The sequence below is a fragment of the Jaculus jaculus genome, chromosome 2, assembly GCF_020740685.1.
Source record: "Jaculus jaculus isolate mJacJac1 chromosome 2, mJacJac1.mat.Y.cur, whole genome shotgun sequence".
NCBI classification, from domain to species: domain Eukaryota; kingdom Metazoa; phylum Chordata; class Mammalia; order Rodentia; family Dipodidae; genus Jaculus; species Jaculus jaculus.
In genome coordinates this window covers 164,735,806-164,760,589 of record NC_059103.1, presented here as the reverse complement: position 1 = coordinate 164,760,589, position 24,784 = coordinate 164,735,806, and the positions used below count along the sequence as shown (strand labels likewise).

The 24,784-nt window shown below is 39.8% G+C and overlaps 1 protein-coding gene across 4 annotated transcripts in view; it reads left to right on the top strand.

Moving 5' to 3' along the window:
* The window catches only part of Rad54b (RAD54 homolog B), a 140,234-nt gene extending 116,893 nt beyond the window's left edge, over positions 1 to 23,341 (top strand). For all 4 annotated transcript variants that reach the window (XM_045144691.1, XM_045144692.1, XM_045144693.1 and 1 more), the window contains exons 10-15: positions 568 to 858; positions 3,924 to 4,096; positions 8,519 to 8,780; positions 11,006 to 11,072; positions 11,412 to 11,612; positions 23,124 to 23,341. In XM_045144691.1, the coding sequence (XP_045000626.1) occupies positions 568 to 858; positions 3,924 to 4,096; positions 8,519 to 8,780; positions 11,006 to 11,072; positions 11,412 to 11,612; positions 23,124 to 23,341 (1,212 nt within the window). The remainder of the gene's footprint in view (positions 1 to 567; positions 859 to 3,923; positions 4,097 to 8,518; positions 8,781 to 11,005; positions 11,073 to 11,411; positions 11,613 to 23,123) is intronic.
* The last annotated feature ends 1,443 nt before the right edge of the window (positions 23,342 to 24,784 follow it).

Here is a 24,784-nt window from a genome sequence, read left to right as displayed (position 1 = left end):
GCTAGCTGAGCTACATGGTGAGACCCTGACTCAACAAACAAACAAACAAACAAACAAATCAATAACTTGATGGAACCAACTATTAAATAGTTTAGCATTATAAAATAGTTCTTGCTAATTTTGTATGTGTGTATGTAATGGGTGGTATATGCATGTGTGTATGAAAAGGTGTTTGTCTACAGATGCTGTGCCCCATGCACATGTGTATATGTGTGCAGAGGCCAGAGGAGAATATTGGGTGTTCTTCTCTTATTGCTCATTTGCATATTTCTTTCCTTGAGATGGGATCTCTCCCCTCAGCCCGGAGCTGCTGTCACCAAGCACCAGCAATTCTCTCAATCTCTGTTCCCCACCCTCTCCCCTGTAAACTGGAATTACAGACTGTGGCCATGCTCAGTTTTTATATGGGATCTGGGGAGTACAATTTGGTGGTCCCTGGATCAAGAGGCCCTCATGCTTAAAGGACAAGTGCTTTTAACTTCTGAGCCATATCCCTAGCCCTAATTTTAATTCTAACTGTAGGTATCTTTGTCTATGACACTTTTAAGTCTGCTAATTTTTTTATAGGAAGAAAAAGAATTAGGAGAGAAAAGAGCAGCTGAACTCACTTGCCTCACTGGACTTTTTATCCTTAGAAGAACCCAGGAAGTCATAAATAAGTATCTCCCACCTAAAATTGAAAATGTAGTCTTCTGCCGACCAAGAGCACTACAGATTGAACTGTATCGAAAGCTATTGAATTCTCAAGTGGTCAAATTCTGTCTTCAAGGATTAGTGGAAAACAGTACCCATCTAATATGTATTGGAGCTCTGAAAAAACTGTGTAATCACCCCTGCCTTTTGTACAATTCTATAAAGGTAAGTAGTAAAGAAGCTCTGTCAGGCAGGAGAGAAGGGCTCTATGGTTTGTGAATCCAAGAAAACATCGTGCTAATCCCCAGGACTGCATATTGTGGCTATTTTAAAAATTGCAGCCCTCCAACATACTATGGTTCTGCCATAGAGCTAATCTAGTCTTCTACTTGGTTTTGCAATAAATACCTAGAGATCATCTAAGGATGAAAGGCTTGGAAGCACTGCCTGGTAAAAGCTTGGGCCCCATGCCTATTGAGACCTTGTCTAGTACTTTGCCTTCTTTCCTTTTTTCTCATAATAGTCAGTTGTTTTTCTTTGATACTATCAACTATAAAATTTATCATTAAATAGTTTTTCTTATTATGAAAGTTATACATGATTGTTGCATAAAATTTGAAAATCTCACAAGGACACACACACACAAAGATGGCATGGTAGCTCACACCAGTAATGCCAGTATGTGAGAGGCTGAGGGAGGAAGATTGCTGTGAATTCTAATCTAGTAGTCTACAGAGTAAGCAAGGTCCTGTCTCAAAAAACTGAGGGCTGGAGAGATGGTTCAGTGGCTAAGTACACTTCCTGCCCAAGCATGGAGTCCTAAGGGGGACTGACACTGCCCTTATTTGAATCTTCAGGACCCATGTTATATATCTGGATATAGCCATAGGCATCTGTAAACCCAGTCCCACATGGGAGCAGAGACCTGGGAATTACTGGAGCTCACTAAAAATAAAAAGAAAAGCAAAACAAAACAAAAAGAACCCCACTAAGCTCCAGGACCAGTAAGAGACTTCTGCTCAAACAAGAACCAATGGAAGAGAGATGGAGGGGAATACCTGACATTCTGCTCTGGCCACTGTATGGCCATATACATGGGCCCTCATACAACATTATACATACAAGCAAAAACAAAGAAACAAAAGAGAAATAATTGTATACGTTCTAGCCAGAGAAAATCACATTTTGATTTTAATAATATAATATTAGCTAATAGTTACTAAGCACCCAGTATCTGCCAGACACTTGAGTTCCTTAGTTTATTTACTCTCTACACAACTCTGATACATTATTATCTTTACTTTTTTTTATATCACTATTCTTTTCACCACTAATCTTTTCCTATATATATATATGGTGTGTGTGTGTGTGTGTGTGTGTGTGTATGTGTGTGTGTGTGTGTGTGAGAGAGAGAGAGAGAGAGAGAATGGGCTCACAGTGGGGCACCTAGCCACTGCACATGAACTCCAGATGCATGTTCCACCTTGTGTATCTGGCTTTAGGTGGGTACTAGGGAATTGAACCCGGGTCCTTTGTTGGCAAGTGCCTTAACTGCTAAGCCATCTGTCCAGCCCTTGTGATCTATCTTGAATCATAATTTATATTCACTGTCACATCCCCTTATTTGCTTATATACCAACATTAAAAATTAGGATCTGCATATGAGAAAGAACATGATTCTTTCTAGTACTGGGTTACCTCACTTAGGATATATAATCTCTTCAAGTTCTATCCATTTCATGTAAATTTCTTAATTTTATTTTTCTTCATAGCTGAATAAAATGCAAGTTAGATGTTTTTAAATGACTGTGTATTGTTGTTCTATCTGGATATTTAATGAATATAAGGTAGTTTGGAGTATGGTAAGAATATCCTGGTTTGGAATTAGAACTTGGTAGCAGTTTCCTAAACTACCTATTTATTTATTTATTTATTTATTTATTTATTTATTTATTCATTTATTTATGCTTTTATGAGACTGAGTCTCATATAATACAGGCTGGCCTGAAACTCACCGTGTAGCTGAGGATGACCTTAAGCTGACCCTTTTGCCTCCACCTTCCTCCCAATTCCAAATGCTGAAATTACAAGCATGTCCCGCCAAACCCAGCTCTAATTTTTTTGTTTGTTTGTTTGAGGTAGGGTCTCGCTCTAGCTCAGGCTGACCTGGAATTCACTATGTAGTCTCAGGGTGGCCTTGAACTCATGGCGATCCTTCTACCTCTGCCTCCTGAGTGCTGGGATTAAAGGTATGTGCCACCACGCCCGGCCCAACTGTAATTTTACACACACACACACACACACACACACACACACACTAATAATAATGGAATATGGCCACCTTGTTTAGTCCTCAGTGGACAAGTGGCATTTGGGGCAAAAGACAAATGTGGCAGCAAGCTCTAAATTTTTATTGACAAGTTTCATACTTAAGTTACATCTGTGAACATTCATTTTCTCATGTGGAAAGCAGAGACAATTATAACTTCATGATAGCATCATTATGACAGTTCAGAAGAACCTAGCAGAATACTGTGTCATAAAAGTTGGTCACTAATTATTAATAAATTTTCCCGTTTCACCCTGGACAGCTTTTATTCTATAAATATTAAAATCAAAATAATGTCCCCCCAAATAACCTCCCTAAGCAAAAATTGTGGGTGTTGTCTTATGTTTGAAGTCATTAATTACATACTTAACAAATGGAGAGGTCTACCAGAATTCTCCGAGTTTACCCTATAATGCATTATATTTACTTGTGTTTTTTTTTTCATAGAATTCACTTTGTATAACTGCTAAAGGCAGGATTCTAACAATTTATTAAGAATTTTTAAAGAAATAGAATATATACAGTAGTAAAAATTTAATCCTTTGAGCATGAAGCCCAGCAAAACATAGAATACTGTTTCCATCACCCCTCTTAATTTGGTAAGATAAACAAAAAATGTTATAAGACTAAGTCTCTGTGTTTATTTGTTAGTGACATTATATTTTCCAGGAGAAACTGATACCATTAAGAAAACTGTTGTGCATTACTGCTTGCCCTTTGTTTTCCTCTGCTTTCTTTTCTGCTCTCTACCTTTATGTTTACATCTGACAGACACTACAGCCAGGTGAAGGTGGCAGCTATTAGGAGACCACAGTTAAACCACTCAGTAATGAAGGTAGTAGGATGTCTGTTTCTAACAAATGATAAAATTGTAACCCCTACATCTATAATTTTAGCAGTATTTTTTCTCCTTATTGCAAAAATTAACACAAGCTTGTTTTAACTGTCATCATTTGAACAGAATAAAGAATGTAGCCCAACTGATGAAAATGAAGAAAGGAATCTATACAGAGGCTTGCTACATGCGTTCCCAGCTGACTACAACCCTTTCTTGTTTGCTGAGAGTGAGTCAGGAAAACTACAGGTGCTGGTGAAGCTTTTAGCAGCTGTCCATGAGCTTCGACCCTCTGAAAAGTAAGAGAACAGTTGAATAAACTGCCTGTAGCTAGTGTAGGCTCTCTGAAGGTAGCAGAGACTTTCTTTGCTAGATGTACTTAGCCCAGGGAGGCAAGATGCCAGATGATCAGTAGTCACCAGAGCTCCTTGAGCCAGTAACTCTGGAATTCTTTGTCTTGCACTAATGAAGAATAAGGAGCAGGACCAAAGAGTGAGCAAAGCGAAAGTAGACTTATTAAGGAAAGAGTGGAAGACTCCCAGGTGACAGGTATTCCAGGAGAGAGGGTTGCCGCCCAGCTGCTTGGTCTAGGACCGTGACTTATGGCAGGAACTGGATACTGAGGTGCCCTTTACCGGACTGTATATTCTTAGTGCACATTACAGGCTGAATCGCTGAGAGGCCAACATGCCCTCTGCATGTCCCTTCAGACCAGTGGACGACATGATCACGCAGAGCTTATGCACTCATCATGAGCCCCTGCCCTTACTTCATATGCAGAGCTCACTCCTATCTCATGGGTTATTATTTTTTCATGGATTTTAATTGACACTATTGTTTGCCTCTCCTTTCCCTTCTTTAAGAAAATACTAAAAGAACATTCTTTGGGTGTATAGTTATAGCACAGTATTTTGTAAACTTAAAATAATATGTAACCTTTTGTTTAAGAAAAGCCAAATACTATATCTGGATATTAAAAAAACACCCTAGCTCTAGGTGTGTAACATGTAACCTGTTTATCATTCTCCTTTAGCATCTTGTCAAATGTCAGCAAACTTTGGGGTTTTTCTCTCTTGCCTCCATCTCACCATCAGCACCCCTCCTGAATGATCTCTGTTTCCTGTACTTTCAACTGTCACCCTTGTAACATTGATTCCAAGTCTGTATCTCTAGTCCAGTCCTCTCTTCTAATCTCCACATCCTTATTTTTGTTAAATAGCTATCTGAGTCCGTTTTGATGTCCTTCATGCTTCAGATATCTAGAACCAACTTATGCATGTTGCTTTTATGAGTCTGATGAATGCAAGCAAAGTATCTGGAAGTTATTCAGGACTTGCTTTTCCACTTCCAACCATAACAGTCAAAGTGTTGGGTTAATTAATGAAGAGACAGGGTCTCCTTTGTGGCCAGAGGTGGGCTAAACTTACTATGTGTCCCAGGATGGCCTCCAACTTATAGCAGTCCTGCTTCAGCTTGTCACATGCTGGGATTCTTGGTGTGAGCCACCACTAATTTTAATTCTTTTTTAAAAAATATCTTATTTGTTTATTTACTTATTTTGAGAGAGAGAGAAAGAGAGAGGCAGAGAGAATGAATGAGTGCTCCAGGAACTCCAGCCACTGCAAACAAACTCCAGAGACATGTGCCACCTTATATATATGGCTTATGTGGGTCCTGGGAAATAGAACCTGAGTCCTTAGGTTTCACAGGCAAGTGCCTTAACCACTAAGCAATCTTTCCAGCCCTGTTTGTCCTTCTGTCTTCCTTCCATCCTTCCTTCCTTTCTTTTTAAAGCTCTTTAGCCAGGCATGGTGGTGCACACCTTTAATCCTAGTACTCAGGAGACAGATGCAGGAGGATTGCTGTGAGTTTGAGACCATCCTGAGGCTACACAGTGAATTCCAGGTCAGCCTGGGCTAGAGTGAGACCCTACCTTGAAACCCTGCCCCCCAAAAAACCAAAACAAAAAAATACTTATTGAAAACTACCATAGCTATAGAAAATATACCCCCTAATTTAAATTCTTTATTTAATATTTATTTATTTGAGAGAGAGAGAGAGTGAGCCCAAGAGAATGGGCACAAAAAGGCCTCTAGCTACTGCAGTGAATGAACTCCAAACGCATGTGCCACCTTGTACATCTGGCTTCATGTAGGTAATGAGGAATCAAACCTGGGTCATTTGGCTTTGCAGGCAAGTACCTAAACCTCTAAGTCATCTCTCTAGCCCTTATTTGTATTTATTATTATTAGTAGTAGTAATAGTATTTTTGCTTTTTAGTTGGATCTCTCTGCTCCCTTCTCTGAGGGTTGGGGAAGATAGTTGTTGGTCAAGGGTTAATGAATGGAGATTTTTTTATTTTTGCTGTGTGCCACTAAGTAATTACCATTGATCTCTATCCCTAGCTCTGAATTCTGTTGTGAATGCTGTCTTGTTTTTAGTTTTGGATATGGCCTTTTAAAAACGTTGTCTTCCCTTTCTTCCATCGTGTGCTTTACTCAGTCTTAGGTTCAGATATGAAGTGCCCTTCCAAAGGGCTCCTATATTGAAGGCTTGGCTCCCAGCTGGTGATGTTATTTTGGGAGGCACTGGAAACTTTAGTAGGTAGGGCCAGCAGCAGAAAGTAGGTGACTAAAGGTAGACCAGGATATTTTGCTCCTTATCTCTTTTCGTTTGTGCTTCTTGGCTGCAAGTGAACAGCCTTTGCCATTCCTTCCTGCTGCTATGATGTAGTGCCTTACTATGGTCAGAAACATGAAGACAAATCACTATAGACTGAACCTTCAGAAAACAAAATAAGTCTTTTTTCTCTTTAATTTGTTTATGTCAGGTATCTTATCAGAGTGGTGAGAAACTTTCCTGTTTGTTTTTGTTTGTCTTTTTCATGTTGTCGGCTAACTTCAGATATTAGCTGGTCCTTGGTGCCTGTATCAGTCAGCATTCTCTAGAGGAACAGAGCTGATAAAATGGTGATTTACTGGATTAGCATACAGGATACAAGTTGTGCAGTCCCACAATAGCTGTTTGGAGGTTTAAGCATAGCGGAGCCATGTAGTTGCTTAGTATACACAAGGCTTGGTGCTTTAGCAGTCCCAATCTGGCACGGAATGTCTGGAGGATTCCTGAAGAGCTGGTCTTTAGTTCACATTGGAAGCCTGATGAAACTTGATTCCACTGTCGAGGAAGGATAATTGAAACAGGGTAGATGCATGTGTGAGTAGTAAGGGCAGCCAGGTCAAAAACACTTGCCAATGAGTTGCTTGAGTAGACAGGCGAAAAAAGGAGTATGTACCCTTGGAGCTTTATGTATAGTCCACCACTGAAAGGATTGCCCACTCTGGAGGAAGGACTTTCTCCTTCACTTCTTCCTGGAAACAACCCCACAGACCTGCCTCAGAGGCATGTCTCTGCATTCCCAATTTGATCAAGTTAATAATAGAACTTTACCATCACAGTGTCCTTTTGAATAAGGAAGTAACACACTGATTAAACACTGCTTATATAGGCAAGGCTTGTTGACTGGTGGCCTTCATTGGCTAGTCAAGCAGCTAGCTGACCTTTTATTTGGTACTTCTTATCCTTAGATACTTTCCTTGGTGTCACTTAACTTGTTCATAGAAGAATCCTCAGTAATATTCCTTTGGCTGGGATGTAGCTGGATGCTAGTATTCTGGGAGCTGGCAGGAAAATGAGAATAACCCTCCAGTATCCAGGCTTTCATCATAACTTGTCACAGTATCCTGTCCCTATAGTCCCTGGTTTGTTTCTTTGAATTATTTTCTCCATAGAATAAATACTCTGTTTAAAAAAGACAAATTATGCTGGAGAGATGACTTAGTGGTCAAGGCACTTGCCAGTGAAGTCTAAGAACTCATGTTTGAACCTCCAGGTTCCATGTAGCCAGATGCACCATGCCATAAGCATGCAATGTCACAATGCCCCACAAGGGGGTGCACACATCTGGAGTTCGACCGCTCGCAGCAGCTTAAGATCCTGGCATGCCCCTTCTCTCTCTCCCTCCCTCTCTCTCTCTCTCTCAAAAAAAAGAAAACAAACAAACAACACCCCCAAATCCATTGATTACATTAGGGTAGGGCCTGGGGTTCTGTGTACAAATACTCTAAAGTCTTTTCTTGTAAGATGGATCTTAGCAAGATCCATTGTTATGAATAAACTTTTATTGGTTCCTGTTGCATCTTATTCTTTGGATGAAAGGTTCACTTTCTCTGTTCTCTTCTAAAGTAGGTCATTTGCTGCTTTACTTTCTCTTTTTTAAATTAATTAATTAATTTTGGTTTTTAAAGGTAGGTCTCTCTGTAGCCCAGGCTGACTTGGAATTCACTATGTAGTCTCAGAGTGGCCTTAAACTCATGGCAATCCTCCTACCTCTGCCTCCAAGTGCTGGAATTAAAGGTGTATTCCACCTCATCCAGCTTTCTTTTTATTTTCACCAGCATTTCCTTGTTTATGAAGGATAGAGCTTGCATTTGTGTTCATTTTTGTATTTTGTTTGTTTTCCATCCCTTTTTAGTGTGAGTGAAATGAAGACGATAGAAAGATCTTTATTCTGCTTTCTTAAAAGATCTTAAATACCTCTGTTTTAATTGTATAAAGTCATTATTGTATGTTATAAATATTGGTGATCATATTTTCCTTCAACTAAAAAAATTCATTATGTTGCCTAAATTTTTATATAAGGAAATTTTCTTTTTTATTGACAGAGTGGTTTTGGTATCCAACTATAGACAGACCTTGGATATTTTACAAGAAGTATGCAAGCATCATGGGTATAATTGTGCAAGACTTGATGGCCAAACACCAGTCTCTCAAAGGCAGCAAATTGTTGATGGCTTCAATAGTAAATATTCTTCTGATTTTATATTTTTGTTAAGTTCAAAAGCTGGTGGTGTAGGACTTAATCTTATTGGAGGATCTCATTTAATTCTCTATGATATTGATTGGAATCCAGCCACTGATATCCAGGTAAGAATGTTTATGCATGAAGTAGACACTATTGAATGCCTAAGAACACAAAGATGATGCATTGATATATAGATAACTTGCATATTAAACTCATATCTTGTAGCAGGTTCTCTGCTCATTGCTTTCTGTTTACCATCAATTTAATCTTCACAACATCCCTACAGGCATGGATATGAATAGCTCCATTTTTTTACAGATGAAGAAATAGAAGCTTGTCCTAGTTCCTGTAGCTTATAAGAGGCAACACCAGGATTTAAAACGAAGTCTTATATCCTTAAAGACCAATTCACTGCCCAGCTAGGCTTTCAGGATGCTCATGGCATGTTAGGAATGCTGTGATCAGTGTGTGCAGCTTACAATAACAGTATGAAATTAACTTATTTTGCAAGCTAGTAGAGAAGCCATTGTTTTCTTCATTTTATAGTCCATTTTCATGTGTTTTGAGATTTAAACCTGTAGATTTACATATCTATATAAATATGTCAGATGCTATTTGCATTATGAGATCCTAAGACAACCTTTAGATTAAATGATTTCCTAGGAATCATAGAACTGAGAAACGAAGCTGCAGTCACAGTATGTATTGTATTGTATTATATTATAAAACCAGGAAAGGAAAAACATGTATAGACAGTCTGGGGAGAGGGGCAGGACAAGGCACATGTTCATTTTTTATCCTTTCCAGCAGAGATCTCAACACAGATGAGTATTGACACATATTGGGTATTGTTGACCAGTAACATTCACCCAAGATTGTGTCCAGAATTTTTGTTGAGGTTCAGCCCTGTAAAGGATCAGCTCTATAGGCATGGAACACCTGTATGATTGACCAATGAGTTATTCCATCTTTAACCCCTGCAGAAATCAAATTTATACCACATGAAGCTAGGTGTGATACTAGATGTAAGGGAGCTGGTAGATGGATTATAGAAATAAAAACAAAGATTTTAGTATGAACTTCTAGATATTAATTGGAAAGAAAAAAAGTTGAGAAGGGAACAGCATTGATTCTGGAGATTCAGGTTGCCTGAGAAAGGCACTTTTTGTTGTTGTTGTTGTTTTTTGTTTTTTTGAGGTAGGGTCTCACTTTGGTCCAGACTGACCTGGAATTAACTATGTAGTCTCAGGGTGGCCTCGAACTCATGGCAACCCTCCTACTTTGGCCTCCCAAGTGCTGGGATTAAAGGTATGTGCCATGACACCTGGCCAGGACAGTTACTTTTTTGAAATCTTTATGTCATGATTTAAGGGATTTTCCTCATGTAAACTGCGTATTAATGGCCAGTTTGTATAGTAACAACTAATGATCAAACATCTTGGCATTATCCTATACCTGATGGGGTTTTCCCTTGTGATAAGGTAAGGGGTCAGGCACATTCCATATATTGCTAACAGGACAAGGGAAGGAAACTCTGTGGGTAACAGGCTCAAGAGCATAAGCACCTAGTATCTTTTGTCCCCCTTACTATATTAGTTGGAGGTCAGGCTTTTCTTTGCAATGTGCAGGGTTTGACTATCAGCCTTTTACTGCACAGTACCACTGTTAATCCTTAAATTCTAGGGATCTAGCTAGAGCCTGAGCTGACTGCAGATGTCTTAAGGATTTTTCAGGGGTGAATCATTAGCTACCTGGGCTGAATGGACTCTGCATGCTCATGCTGTACTTAGTATATTCTGGATGTCCAAACTTGCTCTTTCATATTTATCAAGCTATATGCTGTCACTGTTGCATGACCCTCTGCAGGTATTTTACATGCCTCAGGGAGTGTTCAACCCTTCCTATCTTTGTCAGTGAAGCAGACATGCTTGAGCATGCCTGGACTTTGCTTTTTTATTTTATTTTTTTAATTAAAGTTTTTTGTTTATTTATTTATTTGAGAGTGACAGAGAGAGAGAAAGAGGGAGAGAGAGAGAGAGAGAGAGAGAGAGAGAGAGAGAGAGAATGGGCACGCCAGGACCTCCAGCCACTGCAAATGAACTCCAGATGCGTGCACCCTCTTGTGCATCTGGCTAACGTGGGTCCTGGGGAACTGAGCCTCAAACTGGGGTCCTTAGGCTTCACAGGCAAGTGCTTAATCACTGAGCCATCTCTCCAGCCATGGACTTTGCTTTTGAAGTTATACTAAAATCCAGATTTCCCAGTCTTAAAATATATCTTAAAATTGTTTATATGACAAAGACTATTGTTTTCTTTTGTACTTAGAATTCTCATTTATTTCTTGTAGGCTATGTCTAGAGTATGGAGAGATGGTCAGAAACATCCTGTACATATTTACAGACTCCTAACTACAGGTAATAACCTTCAATATGACAAAAATACAATACTCTTAAAATATTTTTGTTAGACCAGATGTGGTGGTACACACCTTTACTCCCAGCACTTGAGAGGAAGAAGTAGGATAGCTTTGAGTTCAAGGCCAGCTTGTGACCACATATGAATTCCAAGTCAGCCTGGAGTAGAGTGAGACCTAAACCAAACCAAACAAACAAAACATTTTTTTGTGTGTGTTAGTCTTCACTTCAGTGTTTGGAATGTGTTGCTTTATAAACTATTGTGGTAATAAGGATATTTTGCCCAGTGAAAATAACAGACATAAAAGGAAGGAAATCTAATCAATGTCTTCTTTTCAGGTACAATAGAAGAAAAGATCTATCAAAGACAGATCAGTAAACAAGGTCTTTCTGGGGCAGTTGTAGACCTAGCCAAGTCATCTGAACATATTCAGTTTTCAGTAGAAGAACTTAAAGATTTGTTCACATTACATGAAAGTTCACATTGTGTTACTCATGATCTGCTTGACTGTGAGTGTACAAGAGGAAAAGACCATACAGGTTAGTTATGTTTAATTCTGCTACCATAGTAAAGTTTGTTTCTCTCTTTTTGAAAATATTTAAGGAATAACTTTAAAATATTTGTATATGTTAGTTCTGTTTGTTCCTAGGGCAACTGCTAGGTACATTTTTGAGAAAACATTCAGTAGAGCCTGGTTCTCTGTTTCTTATTTCTGGATCTGTTGTGAAAAATTAACTTACACAGTAAAATCCTTCAAAGTCTAGTACAATGGTTACAGAGTGAGAAAAATGGATTTTAGTCTTTTTACTATTTCATTAAAAAAATAAAACCTGGGCTGGAGAGGTGGCTTAGTGATTAAGGTACTTGCCTGTGAAACCTAGGGTGGCACGCGCATCTGGAGTTCATTTGTAGTGACTGGAGACTCTGGTTCACCCATTCTCTCTCTCTGCCTCTTCCTCTCTCTAGCCGTCTCTCTCTCCATACCTTTAGTACATAATAAGATATTTAAAAAACTTGATAGAGTAATTATATTATTTGTTTATATTGTATAGACTTATTCATAATGGGGTCAGACTTTGTGAGATACTTAGAATAGGCAGCTATACTTCCCACAGTACTTGATGATCTACTAGTATTGTTTATATAATTCTGAAATGTCAACTGTCCAGTCTTGGACACTCTTTAGAAAGAAAGTAGGTAAGGATTAGGAGTTGATCAAATATTTCCCTGTGGTTGAAAGTCACTAACAAATTATATTGTTAGGCTATAGGAAACTGATGTACTGTGTGTATATATGTGTTTCTATGATGATATATAGATATATGTATATATGTATATATTTACACACACACACAAATATATATATATATATATACATACACATACATACATACATACATACATGTATATGCTGATGCATAATTATATATAGATTTAGTAATATGTTGTATTTACCTTCACATTTCTGGGACAAAGCACCTGACTCACAGCAGCTGATGGGAAGAAAGTAGTTTTTTTTTTGTTGTTGTTATTTTTGCCTATAGTCTTGAGGGGAAGTTACATGATGGCTTACATAGTGGATGGACCTCACCTCTGCCACAGCAGTAGGAGAGTGAGCTGAACTCTGACAAAGGGGAACTTGTATAACACTCATAGCTTTCCCCAGAAACACCTTCTCCAATAAGGCTTCACTTCCCAAATTACTATCACTGGGAAGCAAGCATTCAGAATTCATGAGTTTGTAGGGGACATCTGATTCAACTCACCACACTTTTCCCCTGGACCCCTTAGACTCATGACCCTCAAGATGGAAAAATGCATTCAGTCCAATTTGAAAGTCCCCATAGTTTTTATCAGTCCCAACAGCATTCAGACATTCCCATAGTTCCCATAGAAGGTATCCTAACTGTGAGCCTGTAAAACTAAAACCAAAATGGCACAGAGTAAACATTCATATTATATAAGATGGCATTAGTTAGTACAAGGAAAGATTGAACGAGGGAATGCAGGGGAAGCATCAAATCCTATAGCTCTAAGTCTAACATCTATAAGTAGTGACAAGGTCTCTGCAGTTCTAATTTTACCCCTCCAGCTGGGGCTTATAGCCCAGGGAATACTCCTTCCTGAGGTAGCAGGTCTTCTTGGCAGCTGTTCCATAGTCTTGACATCTGAAAAAGTCCTCCACTGCAACTGATAGTTCATCCTCAAGGCTCCATTGGGTCTCTGTGCAGGGGCTCCAACCCTGCCTCACGTTGCCCAGTGGTCATTTCCAAAAAAAATCATATTGAAAATTCAATGACTTTCCCCCCCTGCATTTGTTATACTTCCATAGTACCAGGTGGACTACCACATTTGTTAATCCAGCAGGGCATAAAGTTGACTTTGTAAAGTTGGCCATTCCTTCAACATTCACATGCCCTACTTTCAAAAGAGTCAGTATCATTCTTGCTGTCCCAATGCAGAATAGATAGCCCAGTCTCAATGGCGGCAACCTCTCAAATAGTTGCAGCTGAATGGTGCTGTCTCCTACACAACTTTCAGTTCTTTCGGTGCCATATCCATCTGCTCACACTAATCCTTTTCTTCTAAAATCAACCCTTCTGTGGACACGGGTAGAACGCAGCATTCCTCTCATGCAGAGTGCCTTTAGCACAGTCTGGACAAAACTCACTTTTATAAGGGAAACCTTATAAGCTAAGCCTGCTTAGTCTATAGGTCTTACTGTATTTAGGTCTCTCAAGTCTGACTAGAATGGTCCATTAAACTGTGCCTTCAACACAGCAAGGCAGGAGCAGGGCGTGGTGGTACACACTTTTAATCCCAGCACTCGGGAAGCAGAGGTAGGAGGATCACTGTGAGTTCGAGGCCTGTCTGAGACTACATAGTGGATTCCAGGTCAGCCTGAGCTGGAGTAAGACCCTACTTAGAAAAACCAAAAAAAATAAACAACAAAAAGAAAGAAAGAAAGAAAGAAAGAAACACTACAAGGCACCTCTTAGGCCAAGGTTTCAAATCCTTCCACATTCCTCCTGTAAATCAGTTCCAAAAGACCAAAAGCCTTTAATCCCAGCACTCGGGAGGCAGAGGTAGGAGGATCACTGAGAGTTCAAGGCCATCCTGAGACTACATAGTGAATTCCAGGTCAGCCTGAGCCAGAGTGAGACCCTACCTTGAAAAACAAAAAACAAACCAACAAAAAAAAAACAAAAGACCAAAAGCCACACAGTCAAGTTTCTAGTAGTAATGACTCCACTCCATTGGTACCTATTTATTTTTTGTTTTTTTGGTTTTTTTTGGTTGTACTTACCTTCTTGTTGCTGGGACAAAACACCCAACCATCAGCAGGTGATGGGAGAAAAGTTTTTATTTTGGCTTGTAATCTCAAGAGGAAGCTTCATGATGGCAGGAAGCATGGCATGAGCAGAAGTTGAACATCACTTCTTCTACAGCAGGTGGAAAACAGTAGCTGGAGAGTAAGCTGAACGCTCACAGGGAGAAACTGTCTTATAACATCCCTAAGCCCATGATCAACAACACACCTCCTCTAGCAAGGCTTCATCTCCCAAATTACCATCTGCTGGAGACCAGGCATTCAGAACACATGAGTTTGTTGGGGACATCTAGTTCAAGCTGGCTCTGAACACACAGTAGTATAGAATTAATTGCCATCCCCAGTGATCCACCAGTGGGCCTCTGCCTGCTGGAGACTAAGTGGGAAGCTTAATCAAAAATACTTGGGGTGGGGCTGGAGATATGGCTTAGTGGTTAAGCGCTTGCCTATGAAGCCTAAGGACCCCGGTTCAAGGCTCGATTCCCCAGGACCCATGTTAGCCAGATGCACAAGGGGGCACACACATCTGGAGTTCGTTTGCAGTGGCTGGAGACCCTGGCGTGCCCATTCTCTCTTTCTCTATCTACCTCTATCTCTCTACCTCTTTCTCTCTCTCTCTCTCTCTCTCTCTGTCACTCTCAATAAAGAAATAAAAATGAACAAAAAAAATATAAAAAAATACTTGAGGTGGGGCTGGAGAGATGGCTTAGTGGTTGAGTGCTTGCCTATGAAGCCTAAGGATCCTGTTTCGAGGCTTGATTCCCCAGGACCCACATAAGCCATATGCACAAGGTGGCACATGCATCTGGAGTTTGTTTGCAGTGGATGGAGGCCCTGATGTGCCTATTCTTTCTCTCTGTGCCTCTTTCTCTCTCTGTCTGTCATTCTCAAATAAATAAATAAAAATAAACAAAAATACTTAAGGTGAGAGGCTGGAGAGATGGTTTAGTGATTAAGATGCATGCCTGCAAAGCCTAAGGACCCAGGTTCGACTCTCCAGGTCCCATGTAAGCAAGATGTACATGGTGGCACATGCATCTGGAGTTCGTTTGCAGTGGCTAGAGGCCCTGGCATGCCCATTCTCTCTCTCTCTCTCCCTCTGTCTGTCTCTAATAAATAAATAAAAATAAAATCTTTAAAATAAAATACTTGAGGTGGGACTGGAGAGTTAGCTTAGCAGTTAAGGTGCTTGCCAGCAAAACCTGAGGACCCAGGTTCGATTTCCTAATACCCATGTAAGCCAGATACACAAAGTGACACTTGCTTCTGGAGTTCATTTGCAGTGGTTAGAGGTCCTTGAGTGCCCCTTTTCTTCCTCTGTCTCCCTCCCTTCATCTCTGTCTCATACAGATACTTAAAAAATACTTGTGGTGTGCCAGGCATGGTGACACATGCCTTTAATTTCAGTATTTGGGAGGCAGAGGTAGGAGGATCGCTGTGAGTTCAAGGTCACCCTGAGACTACGTGGTGAATTCCAGGTCAGCCTGGACTAGAGGAGCAAGGCTGTACCTCAAAAAAACCAAAGGAAAAAAACCCAAAACCCAAAAACAAACAAACAAACTTGAGGCTATGGGGGACATTTATATTGAAGCCACTATATTGCATTTCAAGTACAATGATTTTATATGTATATATGTATGTATATGTATATATATGTATATGTGTATGTATGTTTCAAGGTAGGGTTCACTGTAGCCCAGGCAAGTCAGGGTCTTGCTTAGTAGGCCAGGATGACCTCAAATTCACTATGTAGCCCAAGCTGACCAGGAACTCAACATCTTTTGTCCTGAGCATCTCAAGTTTTGGGATTATAGGCATGTAGGCTGCTTTTTTTGTTGTCCTTCCTCTTTGGCTGTATTTGAGGATTGGACTGAGGGCCTAAACATGCTAGCCAAACATTCTACAACTGAGGTACATCTCTTTAGTTTTTATTTTGAGGCAGTGTTTTACAACGTTGTCCAAGATAATCTAGTATTCACTCTGGAGGTATTAGACTTGTAATTCTTCTACCTCAGTCTTCCAAGTAGCCAGTAGCTAGGGTTATAAACTTGGATTTTGGTTTTAGTAATATTTATGTCCTCTCTCTCCATTTTCTTATATGTAATATAATGCTCTTTTTATAATTTTTTAGTACTTAGCTTTCTTCAAACTTCTAAAGTGGGAATTTTACATTCTAAATTTTCTTCTAAGCCAATCTCATAATATTGATATGTAGTCTTTTCTTATTTCTACCCTTATTTAATTCTGAATATCTTATTTTTTTCTGTTTGTTGTAGTCAGCTGCATATTGCTGGCAGAAAACACCTGACCAAAAGTAGCTTGTGGGAGAAAAGTGTTTATTTTGGCTTATAGACTTGATGGGAAGCTCCATGATAGCAGGGGAAAATGATGGCATGAGCAGAGGCTGGACATCTCCTCCTGGCTGACATCAGGTGGACAACAGCAACAGAAGAGTGTGCCAAACACTGACAAGGGGAAATGGCTATAACAGCCATAAACCCAGTCCCAGTAATACATCACCTCTAGGAGGCTCCAATTCCCAAATTGCCACTAGCTGGGGACCTAGCATTCAGAACACATAAGTTTATGGGGGACACCTGAATCAAACCACCACATTCTGCGCCTGACCCCCATAAATTGATAACCATCCATGATGTAAAATGGCAATGCATTCAGTCCAACTTTAAAGCCTTTATAGTTTTTATCAATCCCAATGATGTTCAAATATCCCCATAGTCCAAGGTCTTTTAACTGAGCCATAATACAAACAAAAACTAAAAACCCACAATGGCACAGAATAAATATTCGCACTACAAAAGATAGCATTGGGCATAATAAGTACAAATTGAACCAATACAAGATTTAAAACAAACAGGGAAGACATCAAATTCTGTAGCTCCAAATCCAATAATTATAACCAATGACACGTCTCCCAGTCTGACAACTCTAACCAGTGACGATTCTCCAAGTGCAATAATTCTAACTAGCGATGAGTCTCTGGTATTCAGTTCTGCTCTTCCAGCTAGGCTACTCACAGTCCCAGAAAACTTTATCCAGTGCTAACAGCTCTCCTTGGCAGCCATAGTTCTGGCATCTCCATTGGGTCTCTGCTGCAACCCACAGTTTACACATGGTTCCAATGAGCCTCCATGCAAGTAATCCAGCAAGCCTGTTTCACACTGCCTATGGCCATGTCCAAAAAACAAAACCATGTTGCAAATTCAGTGACCCTCTCTTAGTACTAGGTGGGCTACCAATGTATTAATCCAGGGGGGAAATAAATCTGAGTTTGAAGAGCAGAACATTCCTTCAGCATTTAGGCCCCTTACTTCAAGAGTCTGCATTCTACCTGCTGTGCCAATGCAGATTAGCTGGCCCAGTCTTAATGGTTGCAACATTCCTTAACCACTAGCCATCTCTCTAGCCTGTTATCATTGTTTTAAATGGTTCTTGTTTTTGTATGAAAATCATGTTGTCTCTTTAATATTTTTATTTTATTTTATTTATTTGACAGAGAGAGAGAGAGGGAGAGGCAGATAGAGAAAGAGAGAACAGGCATGCCATGGCCTTTAGCCAATGCAAATGAACTCCAAACGCTTGTGCCCCCTTGTACATCTGACTTATATGGGTACTGGGGAATTGAACCTGGGTTCTTAGGTTTCATAGGCAAGTGCCTTAACTGCTAAGCCATCTCTCTGAAAATCATGTTGTCTCTTAATGTTTAGTTTGAAGTAATCTCTAAAACAATTGCAGTTGAGTGGACATCATTTTCAGCCCAAAGATTTCATTTCTTTCTGTAACATATCCATATGCTCACACCAGTCCATTTCTACACAAAGCAACCCTGCACAAGTTCCCAGGTCATGGACAGACAGAAAGCAGTAAGTCTTTTGCACAAACTGCTTCTAGACCAGTTCCAACAAAGTTCTTTCTCACCTTTTTAAGCCACACCTCACAGTCTGTAGTCTTACTGTATTAAGATCTTTCAACTCTGACCAGAATGGTCCAATCAACCTATACTTATAGTACTGCAAGGCATCTCTTAGGCTAAAATTTCAAATACACCCATATTCCTTCCTCAAATCAGTTCCAAAAGGCCAAAAGCCACACAGTCAGGTTTCTAGCAGCAACAACTCCATTCCTCTAGTACCAGTTTACTGTTGTGATCAGCTTTGTGTTGATGGCAGAATATACCTACTGTGAGCATCGTATGGGAGGGAAGGGTTTATTTTGGTTTACAGACTCAGGGGGAAGCTCCATGTTGGCAGAGGAAAATGATGGCATGAACAGAGGGTAGGCATCACCTCCTGGCCTATATGAAGTGGCCAACAGTAGCAAGAGAGCATGCCAAACATTGGCAAGGGGAAATTGGCTATAACACCTATAAGTCCACTCCAACAATACATTACTCCAAGAAGTTCCAATCTCCAGATTGCTACCAGCTGGGGACATAGAACATATGAGTTTTTGGGGAACACCTGAACCAAACCACCACACTATTACTTCTCCTTTTATTCATGATTTTTTAAAAGGTATTATATAAAATTCATTTTAGTTTTCTTAGTAAGTTCAGAATTTCTCCACTATAGTGAGAGATAGGGCCTATGATATGAATTCTTTGGCAATTATAAAGATTTGGGATATGATCTGGCATATGATTACCAGATCATATACTGAAATGAGGTAGGGTCTCACTATGTAGTCTCAGGCTAGCCTCAAACTTCCAGTTATCCTCCTACCTCAGCCTTCCAAGTGCTGGGATTAAAGGAGGATATCATCATGCCTGGAAGAGAGAGAGAAAGAATGGGTGCACCAGGGCCTCTAGCTACTAAGAATGAACTCCTGATGCATGTGCCATTTTGTACATCTAGCTTTTACATGGGTATTGGGGAATTGAACTCAGGTAATTAAGCTTTCTGAGAAAGCATATTAACCACTGAGCCATCTCCCCAGCCCATGATCCTTTTTAAAATGGTTCTTTATATGAAAATCATGTTGTCTCTTTTTAAAAATATTTTATTTCTTGAGAGAGAGAGAGAGAGAGAGAAGGAGAGAGAGAAGAAGAAGAAGAGGCAGAGAGAAAGAGAGAATAGACATGCCAGGGCCTCCAGCCACTGCAAATGAACTCCAGACATATGCGCCCCTGTGCATCTGGCTTATGTGGGTCTTGGAGAATTGAGCCAGGGTCATTAGGTTTCACAGGCAAACACCTGCAGCACTAAGCCATTTCCCCAGCCCCATGTTGTCTCTTAATACTTAGTTTGAAGTTCTGTCATATAATTAAAAAATTGTTACCTGATCAAGTTTTTATTTTACAGATTTAAAATTTCAGTAATTTTTTGAATTGGTAATATATTTTTCACCTATTTAGTTGAACCTCTTGGGGTGGCAGTATTGAATCTGGGGCTTCATGCATGTTGGGCAAGAGCTCTAGCACTATGCTATATCCCTAACCTAGGTGAACTGTTTAAAAATTTAAATTTATATGATGAAAACTCCTCCTACTACTGTACCCTTCTGCCTAATTTGTGGTCTTTAAGAAACTACCTTTATTAGTTTTGGGCAACATTATATATATATATATATATATATATATATATATATATATATATATATATATATATGTCTGTGTAAACACTATGGATGTATTCTTGCTCTCTTTTTTAAAAAAAGTTTTTGTTTATTTTTATTTATTTGAGAGTGACAAAGAAAGAGGCACAGAGAGAGAGAGAATGGGCATGCCAGACCTCCAGCCTCTGCAAACGAACTCCAGACGTGTACGCTCCCTTGTGCATCTGGCTAATGTGGGTCCTGGGGAATCGAACCTCGAACCGGGGTCCTTAGGCGTCACAGGCAAGCGCTTAACTGCTAAGCCATTTCTCCAGCCCTTTTTTTTCCTTGTTAGAAAATATAGCATAGTATATGTATAGTTCTCTACCCACCCCCCCTTTTTTGTTTTTTTGAGGTAAGTCCTCACTCTAGCTTAGGCTGGCCTGGAATTCACTATGTAGTGTCAGGTTGGCCTCAAACTCAATGGCAACCCTCCTACCTCTGCCTCCCGAGTGCTGGGATTAAAGGTGTGTGCCACCATACCTAGCTTCTGTTTGCCCATTTTAAAATTAATAACCTATTTCTTTGTTAATGTATTTGCTATATAAAGTTGTTAAAGTCTGATAATAAGTTCAAGTTTCTTGTTTTTCAGTCAAATTTTACTTTATATCTTTGTATCGTTCTTATGAAATCTTTTAGTCTTCTTATTTTATTTTTTTTATTTTAGAGACGGTCTCTCTGAATAGAACAGGCTGCATTTAACTTACTCTGTGGCTCATGCAGGCTTTAAACTGGTGTCTTTCTGCCTCAACCTTCTGAGTAGCTGGTATCAGTGTTCCTATGCCACCAGACGCTGCTTAGAAATATATTTCTCACTTATAAGCAGGTCATGTGGCATTTAGTGAACGGTCTTTTTTTGAGGTAGGGTTTTATTCTAGCCCAGGCTGACCTGGAATTCACTATGTAGTCTCAGGGTGGCCTCGAACTCACAGCAATCCTCCTACCTCTGCCTCCCAAGTGCTGGGATTAAATGCATGCATCACCACACCCAGCTGAACAGTCTTTTATAGGTGATTTGGTGACCCAGTCTTCCACTTTAGGCTTTTCCATCCTCTTGTACTTCAGATAGAGTTCTCTTCAAGGGTCACCTGCAGCAATGAAAGAAAAGAAGAGGGATTTTTATAGGCCAGGCCTGGAAGTGAACAATCATATTCCAGGGGACAGAGTCTGTGGAAGACTGAGAAATGTGGCTGCATGCCCCAAGGAAAGGGAGATGGATTTGTCATGTTTTAGGTGACCCAGCCATTAAATACTTGCCTTTCCTGCCTTTTTCTTCACTTTTGCTCTGGAAGCATTAGTTCTGTTTCAGTCCTAGCAGGTTTTCAGCTAATATCCCTGTCCTTTTGAGGTCTTTGTACTTCTCTTGGAACATTTTGCCTCTCTTCCTCTTCAAGTTCTTGTTTCTACATATCTTAAATCTTACTAAAACATATCCTCATAGAGCCCTTACCAGGTCATCTTCTTGTCTCTTTTACCCTCCCCTCTTCCCTCATCTTTCTTTTCTCCCCCTCCCTTCTCTCTGTTCCCCTTCCCTAATCTTTTTTTTTTTCTTTTTAAATATTCTTTATTTATTTACCTGCAAGTATAGCCTCTGCAAACAGACTCCAGATGCATGCATCACTTTATGCATCTGGCTTTACATGGGTACTGGGGAATTACATAGTACTCTGGTCATTCGGCTTTGCAGGCAGGCGCCTTAACACCTGAGCCATTTCTCCAACTCCCCCCCCCACCCTTTTGAGCTTGAGGACCATATTAATAATTGGAGAGAAAACAACAGCACAGGCAAGCTATAAATCTCTGCTGGGAGGAGAGATGTGGATCAGAAGAAGGAAAGTCATATCTTTTGGACTTGAAATAAGTCTACTAGCAGCTGCATGGGGGATGGGTGATCTTTAGAGAAAAATTAAGAATGCCCAAGTGTTGGAGCAGGCATGCTTAGGATTTTAGCTGGTATCCAAAGAAGTGAGAGAAAGGGAAAAGGGCTTGGGAGATAGCTCAGTGGTTAAAAACACTTGCAGCTCAAGCATGAAGTCCTAAGTTCGACCCCCACTACCCAGGCCTGGGTGTCCATGTCTATATCCAGGGCTGAGGGGGATAGAGACAGGAGGATTTCTCAGGTTCCTTGGTTGGCTAGCCTAACTGAAAAATGGTGAGCTCTAGATTCAGTGAGAGTCTTTTCTAAGAGAAATAAGGTGGAGAGATAGAGGGAGGCACCTGATATCTTCTCTGGCTGCCAGTGTGCACAAAGGGTGTGTGCATCTGTACACACACACACATGCATACATCACACAACATACCAAAACTAACAAAAAGAAGGCAATGTTATGTGTTTCAAGTCAAAATGCAGAAAAGCAGGCAGGCAGGCTTAGAAGTGAGGCTCTGTAAGCAACTGCCCAGTTTTTTGTTTTCATATGTACACATAATCCCCTGCATCTTTATTTTACTTTTCTTTGTAATGCAGCTCCCCACTTTCTTCAGTTCTGAATTCTCAAAGTTCAAACAACACAAAGATTTGTTTTTCTTCATAAATTTTGGAAAAAAAAATATTTGATGGCAAGACTTTAAGTTGAGCTTATCAGTAGTCTTTAACCTTTACATTTGATAAGACTATTAGTATGGCTTACTACAGAATATCAATGAGTTCAATTAAAGGAATGCTGGCTCAATTCTTTTTTTGAATTTGGGAACATATCTGGCCTCAGGATCATCTGTTTATTTGTCCCAGAACTAGAACTCAGGGTTTATACATACGAGGCTAGTGCTCTACCACTAAGCTCCATCCTCAGTGCCATTCCATGTTTTATATAAAAGATCATGAACTTGTAGCACACTTCTTTGGATGACTGTTTGTTTATATCTTCCCTATTAGACTATAAAAATTGTTGAATTCAGAAACCATGTCTGTGTTAGTTCACCATATTTGCTTCTGATGGTGAAGTAAGCACATAGTAAGTTATCAGTATTTGTAGAAGGAATGAATGAACTGAGTGTTTTAACCTGAACTGTGATAAATCAGGTAAACTCATTATCATAAAACAAAAAGCATTGTATACAGTGGGATACTGGATGGCCTCAGGGATGTTCTTCCTTGTTTTACTTATTTCAGATGATTCTGTGGAAAAACTGACCATCTCTAGACCATGCCAGCTTGGTCCGCATCACCAGAAAGCGAACTGCCGGAAGCCTCTTTCTATGTCACAGCTGAAGCAATGGAAGCATTCATCTGGAGAGCATTTAAGTCTTACAGATCCATTTCTTGAAAGAATAAGAGAAAATGTGTCATTCTTTTTTCAGAATATAACCAATCAAGCTACTACCATGTAATGAAAAATTACTTATAATATACTCTTTTGCTTCTTTTAAAAAATGAATACAGAAATTAAATCTAATTTTTGAAAACTAATGGTATTATTTAAAATAGTATGTTATGTTTCATAATAGATCAGCTTGTAAATATAATAAGAATTCTTGGAGTGGTTTGATTTCTTACATACATTCTTCAATGTTGGAAATGAAACATTAGGATTTGGGGAGATGGCTCGGTGGATGAAGAGCTTGCCGCACAAGTGTGAGTACCTCAGACCCCATGTAACAGCTGGAAGCTGTGCTGGCTTCTGGAATCCCAGCATACCTGTGGTCACAGGGGAAGCAGAGACAAGAATTTCTTGGAAGTTTGCCGACCAGCTCACCTGGTGAATGGAGCACTGAGTAACAAACAACGAGAAGCCTTGCCTCAAACTTTAGGAGAGATGAGGACCACCCTGAAAGTTGTCGTCTACCTTCACACACACTGTGGCACACCGTGTCCACACTCACATGAAAAGACACACGCATGAAAGTAAATGAATAATAAAACATGAAAGGTATCATCATATAACTGCTTACTAATAATTCTATGATTGATATACTTTTTATCAGTATCAACTGAAGAATTTTCCTAAAAGATATAAAACGGCAAAAGATAGACTCTGTCTTTGGGAAATTTTAATCTCATGATGAATGTTAGACATAGGTGAAAAAAATCTCAAGAGAATCTGAAGCTAAGTGTAACAGTTCCTACAGAGCAGTATGTGTGAGAGTAGTAGGCAAGTTATGATAGAAGACAAACTCATTCAGACACTTCAGAGCAAGGCTCTGGTCTAGGACCTGAGTCATGTGGAAGGTTGACATGCAGACAGTAAGGCCACTACCCACCAAATGCTGAACCCAAATAAAGGTTCAACTATTATCACTTGAGGATTGTCTGGAGTAATTTTGAAATTAAAAAGTTTTGCCAGGCGTGGTGGCACACACCTTAATCCCAGTACTTGGGAGGCAGAGGTAGGAGGATTGCTGGGAGTTTGAGGCCACCCTGAGACTACATAGTGAATTCCAGGTCAGCCTGGGCTAGAATGAAACCTTACCTCAGGGGAAAAAAAAAAAAAAGTTTTAATATATAAAACAAGCTTTAGAAGACAGAAGTCTGCAAGGAAAAGATAATTTAATTTCCATTTAATTTGGGCCTTCTATAAGCAACCTTTGCTTCCACTTGGGATTTTTCATTCTTCCTGCCTTCCTCCCTTCCTTTAACCCCACCCCGAAACCCACCTAATATCTATAGATGGGGTTTTGCTATATAGGTCAGACTGTCCTTGAGTTCACAGTCCTCCCCTCTCAGCCTCCCAAGTTCTGTGATTATAAGCATGTGCTCCTCCACCCAATGAGAAAATTCCTTTTAGACTCCACGATGTTGAGGTATTAAGTTCATGTATCGACTATTAGTTCTTC